Here is a 13,447-nt window from a genome sequence, read left to right on the forward strand (position 1 = left end):
GCTTCCTCCAAACGATAGTGTGCACCAACGGCCGGGGGACTTGGCCAAGCGCGGCCATGCCGTGGGGAGCAGATGACCGTTACGAAAGCTGCCGAGAAGGCCCGACGAAGAGCCGAAAAAAATCCGAACACCTCCGAATGGCTGGTGCTCCCGCAGCTTCGTTTCTATCGCCCTGGAGGGCGCTGCAGTCAACGGCCTCAGCGGCGTCCGTTTGGCGACTTTATTAGAACAACGAGTAAACGTTAGTTTTGCAAGCTGTGTCCTCACCTAAAAGTGTATCTTACACCATGCACTAGAGTATTTCAACCGACTCGGCTTGCCCTAGACTCAGCCGAGAAGTCGAACGAAAAAAAAAAAGAAAAAAAAAGGTCAGCGGGTCACATTTTCCTCACCAGATGACTGAACCAGTAGCCCCTCGTAGCCTCTCAGCGTTGCAGAAATATTTGCCACGTTCAAATGCACTCTTTTTCGTGGTGACGGGGAGGGACTCACGCGTGCAGGCGGGCAGCTCGGAGAGGCCGTAGTCCTCCTGGAAGTCGAAGCGGTCTCCCTGGGCGCGGTCACAGACCACGTAGCCCCTGGCCAGCAGGGGAAACGGTTTGGTGTTCATTACGTAGTCCGCCGAGCACGAGAAGCGGCACGTGATGAGTCCCTGGCGCCTCTTACAGTGGATGTTGCCGTTCGCGGGGGCCTTTACCGACAAACACTGCGACACTGGAAACGACGCACTGCGTCAATGCGGAACAATTACGCCGACGGCCCCGAAGGGTCGTTGGGGGGGATACTGTGGACTCGCACTTGCTGGTCAGCCAAGGCACCCGGGGAACCAAGCCAGAGAGCAGACCCAATGGTAAGCGCTGGCGCGCGCGCGCGCGGGCTGTCGGCCAGGAGCGGGCTGCGCTGCGAGCCATGCGTACAGGCGGCGCTTTGCAGCCATCAGCAGCCATGCAGCAGGAGCGGTTCTACTCACCACGGAACTGCTCGATCTGCCTCGCGTTCACGACATAGGAACACTGAGTTTCTGCCTGGGTTTTATTGTCTCTAGCCGTACAGGTGACGTTGTACGCGCCCGGACTGAGTAACGTGGCCGGCTCACAGGTGACCAGGGCGTCGCCGCCCGACGCCGCCTCGAATGCCGGAGGCTTCACTAGTACCGGGTAAGAATCGTGAACTTCCTGGATGTCTACACAGAATCGACCAGCTTCACGAATTCGGGGTCCAGCCTGACCTGAAACGAAGGAAACCGGGGATAAGTGTCCAGCTGCGGTCGGAAACGCTCTCTCGCTTCCGAGCGACTCGTACATGCTCGGAGGACGGACGGCGTGCGCCGCAAATTTCTTTAAGACCAACAAAGATGTGCTCCTGGTTGAAGTGTGCAGCTATTTGCAGTCATTGCGCTGAATCGGCAGCTGGGATACTGGGATGTCGCTACAGGGCGCATGGAAGTCAGACTGATCCTATGTGGCGCAATGAGCTGTTAGGCTCCACATAAAGCCAGCACAGATTTCCAATTTACCTGGCCACTGCAGCAGCGTTGCAGGAAGCGGACAGACGGTATCTTTCCCGTACGGGACAATTGCGTCTATCGTGCCTCCTGGTGCCTCCAGTCCTTTTTTTTTTAACGGGGGTGTAAGCAGACATTGCAGTACAGTTAAACCTGGATGTAACGAACCTCTATGTAACGAATTCCTGGATTTAACGAAGTTTTTCAATTCCCCATTTTTAGCCCCACTGAAACCCATGTATTTGCGACCTTTATGCAACGAAGGCGCTGGGACGGTTAACCTTGATGTAACGAATTTGCTACTCTGATGAGCCAGTGTTTTTTGCACTTTTTCTGAAAAATCGGCTGCAGAAATTCACTAACTTAGCGAACTGCGGCGTGAGTGCGGTGTCGGTTATGTGCTAGGCCTGCCTGTCGTCGTGTAGTCGCGCGCCTCCACTGCCATCTGTGGTGTCGGTTCGTGGGTGATTAGTTCTGCTGCCAGAAAACGAAACGTTTTGTCGTTTCAAGATAAGCTCGCAATTTTAAATGCCGTCGCTACCGGCGAGAACGAAGAACGTCGCCGCCCGGTACAGTATACCAGCTAGCACCGTCTCACCAATATTGAGGGAGGCAAAAAGCATCAAGTTTGCAAAAAGGCGCCTTTTCAGCACATGTTTGGTCCTTGAAATGGGTTAAATTAAGGCACCTAAATTACACTTGTACATACGAGGGTAAGTGATCTTGATTCTTTGGAGTCTGCAGTAGTCACTAAGTTCGTGGGAAAGCAGCAGACGCAAATCACGCAGTTTTTCACTCTGAAATAAATCATTTAAGGGTGAGTTCACCAACACTTATGTATAGCATCTTGGTTTTGTTTCAGCTTCACTCACGCGAGCCTTAACTCGAAACCTGCGAGTAAGAAAAACCTGCGTCTAACGAAAAATTCGGAATTTGCCAACTGCGTTACATCCAGGTTTACCTGTAGTGGCTTAGCACGCCATGCCAAACTCAATAGCTCTTGGGTCCAAGTAAACGGCGCACGACACAATAACTGCGCATCTATGAAAAGTTCATTCATCGGATTGTCATTTGCTTCTCTCACGACTACAAGCATCCGCTTGCAGTACCGCACGAAGAATTTTAGTCCACACTCGGAGATAATGCTTAGTCTATCCTAGAAGGTAACTCGTAGATATAATACGAACACAGATGACATGTGGTAGAGTTGCGCACTTGAACGCAAGGGCACGGGTACAGTCGCTGTAACAACTGGTGCCTCTGCACCAAAAGCAGACCCCGCGCGTGACGTGATGCGCTAGCACATCTCTGAGGGCTGAAAGAAAGTTTGCCGGCAGTCGACCGCCTTGATTCCCCCGCGAGTTCCTACCTTTGACTATTACCTTAAACGCACAGGACGCCAACGACCTGAGCTCGTGGTCCTCCGCTGTGCAGTTAACCAAGACCTCGCCGAAGTCATCCACGTATGCCGGCGTGCAGGTGGTGTTGACTAGTTCGCGGGAGCCTCCGCGGCGGAACACGGGCACGGGCACGGGCTTGCTCTCGCGCTTGTCGCTGTAGAGCGTGGCGTTTTTGCAGCCGCTCTCCTTCACAGGGGTCAATTGCTCTGCGGAGACAAAACGACCCTGCTCAGCCCTATGGTCCGGAAGGAGCTGCAGTCAAAGCCCGAGTTCTGACAGCAGCGCCAGCGAGACATTCGTGGCTAGCGATGCAATCGCGGGTTAATCCCCCTTTCCGAGGAATTAGCAGGAGCACACAATACGATGACAACAAGTGATGAATGGAACAGCCCAGTCCCCCAACCTTTCCCCCCTGGAGAGAGGGATTGCAATCCCACGATGGTGAGAGGTGGGATGAACAGCCAGTGTCTGGTATGATTAGCCCACGCATGATTCCGGGCCTCACGTGAGTAAGAAATGGCTCATCTCACGGCCAGTGAGGAGTGGCCCTGTTTTTGTCGCGACAGGTACGTACGCGCGGACAAATACTCGTTCGACATCAGGCACACTACATAATATTACTAGAGAAATTGGCTGAGGCCAATGCACGTTCATGTATTACCGAGTATCGCACGCGCACTGTGCGGCTGTGAGTCTTTTTATGTCTAAGAGATTATTTCTCTTTGCCCTTCCTAGAGCAATTTCGTTGGAGTACGAGCCGGTGTCCTAGGCAATCTTCATAAAAACGGGGTATGGCGTTTAAAAAAAAAAAACAAGAAGAAACCAACCTTAACACTCCTTAGCTTCCTTGGGCAAAAAATGCTTCGTATAGACTCGGTTGTATCAACAACACTGCCCTACTCCATCCGACAGATTTCCTTCCCTACAGGCTGCCCTCACTGCTGTGCGCGTGCATATGCGAAGGGCGAGAAGCGGATGGCGCCATCCTGCACGTGTTCCGCTGTTTCGTTATGCGCGCCTGTTGCAATATGCATGAGGCGTTTCTTTTGGCCTGATGGTAAAGGTGCGCCTGATTGGTGGAACGCTCCTGATGTGTTTACTGTCGGGAACCACGCCCATGGTGGCGCGCGCTGGCGCCACTGAGACATCTTTGCTTTAGCAATCTTGCGAAAAATTCTGGAGTTCAGACTGATGGCCTCGTAATTTTCATGAGCTCCCTCACACACTCAAACCTGCAAAACCTTGAGTCATCTCTCTGCTACCCCGTGGACGCGAGTTTGTGTAAACGTGCATGAGTGAGCCTGGTTATACTCGATCGAAACGGCGACAATATTGTTTCAAGAAATGCGTACTCTCGCAGAGGTTGAAGTTGTCGTTGCTCCACGAGCCATTGGGCATGCACGTCTTGGCTGCCCAGTCGAGCTTGCTGGTGGGTATGACGTAGTCGAGCGGCTCACAGGTGTACTCGCACACGTCGCCCACCGGGTGCAGCGGGCCGACGCTGGCGTTGCGGACATCGGAACACTTCACCAGGCTGTAGGGGTCGCTTTGCAAGGGCGGGCACCCGGGCGCTGCGTTCGCCACACATAAAAAACATTTTTTTGTGGTACTCTGCTGTTAAATGGTTGCACATAAAAAGGCAACAATCCAGGACAAACGTAGGACAGTTTAGTTTATTTACTCAAGAACTTGCAAGCACTCTCACGGAATTGTGTGAGCCTCCAGCGCGACGCCGGCTTTGCCGCAGGGTACCGTTGTGTGTAGGGCGGCACGCTTTACAGGAACCCCGATGCGACAGCGGCAGAGGAATAATAATTTAGGCCACTGGAGGTTCGTAAGTGCATGAAATATTCTAAAAACAGGTGTTCTCTCTGTGTGTGTGCGTCTTTGTGCGTGTAAAACAAAGAAAAAAGAGAAAGAGAAAGGAAAGAAAAAAAAGAGAAAGGGAAAAAGTGTGTGTGTGTGTGTGTGTGCGTGCGCGTGTGCGTGCGTGCGTGCGTGCGTGCGTGCGTGCGTGTCACATCGGAATACGGCGGTCGCGCATTGTGAACGTACCTTTCATGGAGCAGCAACGCAATGCTTCGGTCGCATTCCTTTCGCGGTGGGCTCATGCCGTGCGATAAAAAAATTTAATTTAATGTTTGACTTGCAAACGATGCACCTGACCTATGCATGCAACACTTTTAGTAAAACTCAACTCGAGAATTGCCGGCACGCTATCACACTTGCAGGGGAGAGTAGGGGAGTTGATTGATTGATTGTAGGGTTTAACGCGCCGACGCAACGCAGGCGATGAGGCGCGCCGTAGTGGAGGGCTCCGGGTCAATTTTGACCACCTGGGGATCTTTAACGTGCGCCGAAATCTTGAACACACGGGCGTTTTTGCTTTTCGCCTCCATCAGAAAAGCGGCCGCCGCGGCCGGGAATCGAACCCGCGATCTCGTGCTCAGCAGCGCAACGCCTTAGCCACTGAGCCACCGCGGCGGGTAGAGTAGGGGAGTTAATGGGCACCTCGAGTGCAAAGACAAAGATAGGCGCGAGAGATTCGGCATTGTTAGCTGTTGCACCCGTTAAATCATGACGCCGAACCCTACGCGGCCCTGTAAGTTGAAGCGTAATCCCTTGCTTTAGCGCCGCTTCATTTTAGTGGTTCTACTCTTCAGTAAACGGCTGGATCACAATTTTCCTAGGAATTTAAAGAACCCGACACCTTTGTAAGACGTATCAACCCAATTCTTTGAAAAGAATTCTCGGGTTTCCCGAAGGCCGTCCAATACTAGTGAACTGAAGAGGCCCAGCAGCGAGACTTTGCTAGAATAAAAAAAATGTCCGATGCCCTTAAGTCTGTACAAATAGTGCTGTGAATGCGAAAGCATTACGGCTTACCCAGGCTCGCTATGGGTTCACAAGGGGCACGCGCGCTCATTGCGCGTTTATTAATTAGACAACCCGTGGACTGTGTTAGTCATTCGATGTGGACAACGCCATGTGCGTTGCTTCGCGAGGCGTACAGTGCTTCCGCATTAATAGAAGCGCCCTAAGCTGCCCTGGTAGTTGACGTTCGGCGCATTGCCAACGTCCTTGATTTCCGCCGACCCTTTTGGATGAAGGAAATAGTGACCTAGTATCCCTTTCAACGGGGCAGTATCGCTAGTTATTACTAGCAATACTGAGTTATTGTGAGTGAAGTGCGCGGGATGCTGACTCACCCAGTGCCACGACGTTAAAAGTGCACGTGGAGTTTGTTCCCAGCTCCACATCGACGGCCTTGCAGACGATGTTGAACGTTCCGTAGAGGGTCACCTCCCAAGCGCTGCAGTCAACCACAGCATTGGTGCCGTTGAACGCCGCAAATGTCGGGGCTTCGACAGCGACAGGAAAGCTGGCGTTGCTGCCACCGACGACCACCACTTCATCCCGGCAGCCTTGCGACAGTTGCGGATCCACCAGTTCTGCAGAAAGCTTGCGGCTTGTAATTATGACAGTACATAACTGATGGTACAAAATTTCGCAGCTGTTTTTTGCCTTTATTTTCTACTTTTTCTAATCGTATATATTACCCTCCGGTAATAAATACCTCTCAGTTCATAGCGATCGCCTTTCCTTGATAGTTATCCCGTCTTGGGAAAGTTCATTCCTCATTGGCAATGAAACGGCGCGCTAAACTGCTAGTGAATTCGCTTAATCCGCGTATCGCGCTACTGTTCACGTTTACGTTATTCGCCCTGTACACTATTCCAAAATGTCAACTTACTGACGCACTGCACGTTGTCCGTCTCGTTCCAGCTCCCGTCATCAAGGCACACAATTTCGTTTAGATACCGCTGGCTCCGTGGGATTACAAAACCCTCGTTACAGACGTGCACACAAGTGGTGCCGTGGGGCCTGTTGCCGACCGCATTGGCGCTCTCGGAGCAATCGAGAAGAGAGTCCTTTAGGAGCCGTGGCGTTTCACAACCGGTTTCTGAAATCAACGGGAAAATTATATCATTTCTCTTTCATTTCTCTTCGTCCATACGAGTCAAACATTGTTCTTCAATGCACGTCTATAACGCCTCATTACAAAAGGATCAAAGAGGTTAGTTACCTTCCCGCCATACCCCTCCTCACTACCGTCAACCTCCCCCAACCTCCCTCTCACTCTCCCTGTCTCTCTCCCTTTCTCCCTCTCCCTCCCCCCTCTCGTGGATAATTGGCGCCTTTTAGTTCACTCTTTGAACGTCTTGTCATACGTAAATACAGAGGTGAGCTGAGCTTGTCTGCGGAATGCCCCCAGTGATTACCTTAGCGTTGAGTTGTTCATTACAAGCTTTTTTGTGGAATGCCCACACCGGCAGCAATGAGCTCTTTCACAATTAGGCGAGAAAAGGTGCATGAAAACCCAATACACCTTAAACATGACAAAGTTGCAAGTTCGTGAAAGGAAAGGGCATATTACCAGGCGACCTTGTGCATTGGAATGCACTAGCCTTTACGAACAGAACCTCGCACACAAGACACAAACGTGCGGATAGACACTTGGGTTACTCGAAACTACGAAATGGCAACTCATTTAGATGTGGAATTGTTTGCCTACCCTGCTGTCTGAAAGCAAAACAAAAAATTCGCGCATTGTATTAACTTAGAACATTCATCTACTCCTGAAATGGGTGTGGATTGAGGGCCCGAAATACTACGGTGTCGTCAAGAAGAAGAAAAAGAAAATGCTCAGTTTTTGGCTGAACATGCACAAAACCGAAATGTTATGAATCTTTTAACTCGGAAGCAAAATCGAGAAGCCAATTTCATGGCTTTCGGCTTCACGCGAGGGCGTCTCAAGGCATTCAAGCTGCAAAGCATTCAAAAGTGAGCCTGCGCGCCTTATGGTCAATAAAAACGAAAGCTCACACCATAAACAGGCCATTGAAGCTACCAATTTCTTGCGATCAAAGCATTCCCATGAAGAAAAAACGCGTGAAGTTTAGCGCAAACCACGCTTAATTGTGCTAGGTAACTAGGTAAAACGTGAATACGGGTGCGACTACTGGAGAACCTGAAGATGCTCTGAAGGCGCTTCTCAAGTAGAACGAAGCTCAGTTTGGAGTTCAGTTAGAGTTTTCATTAAGAGAATTTGACCTGCGGGGCAAGATTGCAAACAGATATAAACGCAGGCCGGCTTCAGCGATCTATGTCGGCAAGGATTGCGGGATCTACGCAACCGAAGATCAAGATTCCTTTACACCGTGATATGGAGACCCAGTGATCTCAAATAAGGACGTCTAGCATGCCATAGTGTCTGGCAGATTCGCGTAGGGGATTAGTAGTCTGCGACAGTAGTCTATGCGAACTGCTCCCGTTCAAAAACTGTGAAAGTTACTGACTGATTACGGGGTTCAACGCACCGACGCTTCACAGGCGATGAGGCCCGCCGTAGCGTAGAGCTCCGGATTAATTTTGACCACCTGGGGATTGTTAACGTGCGCCGATATCTCCAACACGCGGGCGTTTCCGCTTTTCGCCTCCATCAAAAAAGCGGCAGTCGCGGCCGGGGACCGACCGCGCGTCCAACGTTACCGTAGGGGTAACTTATCCATGGCTGTTCTCTTCGAATCACCAGCATAGTAGAGCGCGGTCGCAACAGGTGAACCGTACGTTGCCACTGTAATTGTCACGGCTGCCATTCAACCGTTACTTGAAATTCACACCGAATAAGTTATGAAGGAGCATTGCGCGTCCTCGGTTCGCACTTACTTTTACAAACGAGGTCATCTCTCTGGTTCCAGGAACCGTCCTCGGAGCACGTGAAGCGATTGAAGGACTCCTGGTCGAAAGGAATGGCGAACCCTTCTTCACAAACGTGCGAGCACTGCGTGCCAAGTGGCCGCTTTCCCAAGATGTTGACCTCCGACGAACAGTTAAGAGAAGAGTGCGCAACCTGCCGTGGCTCTGCACACCCGCTTTCTGGGAAAAGAAATTGCGGACATACGATCAGGTGATTGATTGTTTGCAGGGTTTAACGCGCCGACGCAACGCAGGCGATGAGGCGCGCCGTAGTGGAGGGCTCCGGATTAATTTTGTCCACCTGGGGATCTTTAACGTGAACCGAAATCTCGTACACGCGGGCGTTTTTGCTTTTCGCCTACATCAGAGAAGCGGCCGCCGCGGCCGGGAATCAAACTCGCGACCTTGTGCTCAGCAGCGCAACGCTTTAGCCACTGAGCCACCGCGGTGGGTCATACGATCAGGTAATTCAAACAAAGGCTGTGGAGGAGTGGGGATCAAGTTAAATAAATTTAAGCCTGTATTCGAACTGTTTTAAGCATAGAATTTTTTGTAGATGTAGGGCGTCATGCCAGTTCGTTTACATAATTCCAAATAATGCTTTATGCATCCGTCTTTGGTATGGCGGCAAACATAAATTCATCCGGAAAATTACTGTCTACGACCAGACTCACGGTAGAACCTCACATAGCGTTTTTTTTTTTGTGTTTAAACATCTCTACGTATACATTCCACGATTTTCGGAGCATCTTTTCAGTGGGTTGCTATGTCACCGGAACAGGCGGCTGTTTTGCTTGACGCTAACGAGATGTCGCTACATAACTTTGCGGTTGGCTGGTCAAGAATAAAGGAACACTATTTTAACTTAATCCAAAGTTGGAGTACCAAGCGGCCCACGTGAAACATTTTAATGTACGAGCTAGCCGAGAGCAGTATAAAGCGAGTCCATAGAGCTATCCCAAAGTGGAATCGGACGTGCAAGGGGTCCCGATGCGGTGGTACGGGGGGGACGTTGCGTTGATGTGTCGCGTCCAACCACCGCGCTGGCTATCCTATTACCCCAACTTACCTCAGAGCTAGGCGAGATCAAATTGTTCATTTGAGTTTCAAAGAACCAGCGGGGCTATTTTATGTCAAGTATTCGATTGTAGGTTCGATCGCGCTGGGCTACACAGGTGATGGGGCGCGATGTAGTGGAGGGCACCGGATTAATTTTGACCACCTGGGGATCTTTAACATGCGCCGAAATCTCATACACACGGACGTTTTTGCTTTTCGCCTCCCTCAGAAAAGCGGCCGCACTGGCCGGGAATCGAACCCGCGACCTCGTTCTCAGCAGCGCAACACCCTAGCCACTAAGCCGCCGCGGCGGGTATGTGAAGTATGTCAATTTAGACAGTTGTATCGAAACAGTACTGGCCCTCCGGCCCCGGGGAAGGGGGGGGGGGATGTCAGTGCTGCCACTGATGTAGATGTTAAAATAGACCACAGGAGTCAACCTTCGGGCAAAATTTGGGCTCAAACAACCGAGTTAAGGCGAAAGATCAGCTGACAGGTTCAAGCTTATACTCAGGAGCGAGTTGTTTGGGGAAAAATGTTAAGGCTCCGAAAGGGAGGCGGCTAGTAGCAATTGTTTGAACAATAATTCGAAAAAAAATTGTATTTGTATGTTTTGGCACGCTTTACGAAAATTTTAGCAGGCGACAACGTTTTCAGGTCACATGACACCCGTACAATTGTAATGACAAGCTTAGACCCCCAATGTCACCAGCTTCCACCTTTATCAGCATTCGACATCAGATTATTTTTTTTCCTTCCGTTTAATTAGAAACTATTGTCAAGCTCTTGACTATCAACGCGTATGCACCGGCGAGCATGCGCTTAAGTAATTTTAGTTTGAGAAGTTCAGTTTTAAGAGACCGGAGGTAAGATCGAAGAAGATATCACAGAAATAATCAATCCCACACATTTGCGAAAGCATTTAATCGATGAATTTCCCAGTAATTTCGGCCAACTTTTTTTCCAAACCAGACTTACCAGCACAATGTAGATCCTGGGTTTGGTTCCAGGTGCCATCATGAAGACAAATAAATAGATTTAGATGAGCATGCTCTGGAGCAAGTGCATATCCCTCTTCACAGACGTAAGAACACAGAGTTCCCGTGGGCCATCTATTTAAGTTGTTAACGCTTCCGGAACAGTTAACCATAGAGTATTGCAGCGATGAAGGGTCTTCGCAGCCACTTTCTGTTGGACAAGAAAAAGGTAGTTAGCCCGACAAACACTTTTGCCGGCAGTCGACCGCCTTGATTCCCCCTCGAGTTCCTACCTTTGACTATTAACTTAAACGCACAGGTCGCCAAAGACCTGAGCTCGTGGTCCTCCGCTGTGCAGTTAACCAAGTGCTCGCCGAAGCCTTCCACGTATGCCGGCGTGCAGGTGGTGTTGACTAGTTCGCCGGAGCCTCCGCGGCGGAACACGGGGACAGGAACGGGCTTGGTCTCGCGCTTGTCGCTGTAGAACCTGACGTTTTCGCAGCCGCTCTCCTTCACAGGGGTCAATTGCTCTGCGGAGACAAAACGACCCTGCTCAGCCCTATGTTCCGGGAGGAGCTGCAGTCAAAGCCCGAGTTCTGACTGCAGCGCCAGCGAGACATTCGTGGCTAGCGATGCAATCGCGGGTTAATCCCCCTTTCCGAGGAATTAGCAGGAGCACACAATACGATGACAACAAGTGATGAATGGAACAGCCCAGTCCCCCAACCTTTCCCCCCTGGAGAGAGGGATTGCAATCCCACGATGGTGAGAGGTGGGATGAACAGCCAGTGTCTGGTATGATTAGCCCACGCATGATTCCGGGCCTCACGTGAGTAAGAAATGGCTCATCTCACGGCCAGTGAGGAGTGGCCCTGTTTTTGTCGCGACAGGTACGTACGCGCGGACAAATACTCATTCGTAATCAGGCACACTACATAATATTACTAGACAAAATGGCTGAGGCCAATGCACGTTCATGTATTACCGAGTATCGCACGCGCTCTGTGCGGCTGTGCGTCTTTTTATGTCTAAGAGACTATTTCTCTTTGCCCTTCCTAGAGCAATTTCGTTGGAGTACGAGCCGGTGTCCTAGGCAATCTTCATAAAAACGGGGTATGGCGTTTAAAAACAAACAAGAAGAAACCAACCTTAACACTCCTTAGCTTCCTTGGGCAAAAAATGCTTCGTGTAGGCTCAGTTGTATCAACAACACTGTCCTACTCCAACCGACAGGCTTCCCTGCAGGCTGCCCTCACTGCTGTGCGTGTGCATATGCGAAGGGTGAGAAGCGGGTGGCACAATCCTGCACGTGTTCCGCTGTTTCGTTATGCGCGCCGGTTGCAATATGTATAAGGTGTTTCTTTTGGCCTGATGGTAAAGGCGCGCCTGATTGGCGGAACGCTCCTGATGTGTTTACTGTCGGGAACCACGCCCATGGTGGCGCGCGCTGGCGCCACTGAGACATCTTTTCTTTAGCAATCTTGGGAAAAATTGTAGAGCTTAGACTGATGGCCTCGTAATTTTCGTGAGCTCCCTCACACTAAAACCGGCAAAACCTTGAGTCACCTCTCTGCTACCCCGTGGACGCGAGTTTGAGTAAGCGTGCATGAGTGAGCCTGGTTATACTAGATCGAAACGGCGACAATAGTGTTTCAAGAAGCGCGTACTCTCGCAGAAGTTGAAGTTGTCGTTGCTCCACGCGCCATTGGGCATGCACATCTTAGCTGCCCAGTCGAGCTTGCTGGTGGGTATGACGTAGTCGAACGTCTGACAGGTGTACTCGCACACGTCGCCCACCGGGTGCAGCGGGACGACGCTGGCGTTGCGGACATCGGAACACTTCACCAGGCTGTAGGGGTCGCTTTGCAAGGGCGGGCACCCGGGCGCTGCGTTCGCACACAGAAAAACATTTTTGTGGTACTCTGCTGTTAAATCTTTGCACATAAAAAAGGCAACAATCAAGGACAAACTTAGGACAGCTTAGTTTATTTACTCAAGAACTTGCAAGCACTCTCACGGAATTGTGTCAGCCTCCAGCGCGACGCCGGCTTTGCCACAGTGTACCGTTGTGTGTAGGGCGGCACGCTTTACAGGAACCCCGATGCGGCAGCGGCAGAGGAATAATAATTTAGGCCACTAGAGGTTCCTAAATGTACATAAAATATTCTAAAAACAGGTGTTCTCTTCTCTCTATCTCTCTCTCTCTCTCTCTCTCTGTGAGAAAAAAAGAAAAAAGAGAAAGAGGGAGAGAAAGAGAGAGAGAGAGAGAGAGAGAGAGAGAGAGAGAGAGAGAGAAAGAGAAAGAGAAAGAGAAAGAGAAAGAGAAAGAGAAAGAGAAAGAGAGAGAAAGAGAGAGAGAGAGAGAAAGAGAGAGAAAGAGAAAGAGAAAGAGAAAGAGAGAGAGAGAGAGAGAGAGAGAGAGAGAGAAGAGAGGAGAGAGAGAGAGAGAGAGAGAGAGAGAGAGAGAGAGAGATGAGAGAGAGAGAGAGAGGGGAAAGCAAAAATGAAGGAAAAAGAAAGAAAAAAATGATAGGAAAAAAGAGAAAGAAAGAAAGTGTGTCTGTGTGTCTGTGCCGCGCGTGCGCGTGCGTGTCACATCGGAATACAGCGGTCGCGTATTGTGAACGAACCTTTCATGGAGCAGCAACGGAATGCTTCGGTCGCATTCCTTTCGCGGTGGGCTCATGTCGTGCGATAAAAAAATTTAATTTAATGTTTGACTTGCAAACGATGCACCTGACCTATGC

General features: G+C 50.5%; 1 protein-coding gene across 4 annotated transcripts in view; it reads right to left on the reverse strand.

Annotated features, from left to right (window-relative positions):
• The window catches only part of LOC144156175 (sushi, von Willebrand factor type A, EGF and pentraxin domain-containing protein 1-like), a 112,384-nt gene that overhangs the window by 48,374 nt on the left and 50,563 nt on the right, over positions 1-13,447 (reverse strand). Inside the window, exons 21-30 of one of the 4 annotated variants that reach the window (XM_077688036.1) lie at positions 12,368-12,586; positions 10,994-11,230; positions 10,702-10,911; positions 8,635-8,844; positions 6,659-6,868; positions 6,114-6,356; positions 4,257-4,475; positions 2,874-3,110; positions 971-1,228; positions 493-714 (exon numbers count right to left, since the gene is read on the reverse strand). In XM_077688036.1, the coding sequence (XP_077544162.1) occupies positions 493-714; positions 971-1,228; positions 2,874-3,110; positions 4,257-4,475; positions 6,114-6,356; positions 6,659-6,868; positions 8,635-8,844; positions 10,702-10,911; positions 10,994-11,230; positions 12,368-12,586 (2,265 nt within the window). Of the gene's footprint in view, positions 1-492; positions 715-970; positions 1,229-2,640; positions 3,111-4,256; positions 4,476-6,113; positions 6,357-6,658; positions 6,869-8,634; positions 8,845-10,701; positions 10,912-10,993; positions 11,231-12,367; positions 12,587-13,447 lie in introns of those variants that run through there. The other 3 variants (XM_077688033.1, XM_077688034.1, XM_077688035.1) reach the window with 3 other exon arrangements.

The sequence above is a fragment of the Haemaphysalis longicornis genome, unplaced genomic scaffold, assembly GCF_048455015.1.
Source record: "Haemaphysalis longicornis isolate Haplotype H1 unplaced genomic scaffold, Haemaphysalis longicornis Haplotype H1 scaffold_1, whole genome shotgun sequence".
Lineage (NCBI taxonomy): Eukaryota > Metazoa > Arthropoda > Arachnida > Ixodida > Ixodidae > Haemaphysalis > Haemaphysalis longicornis.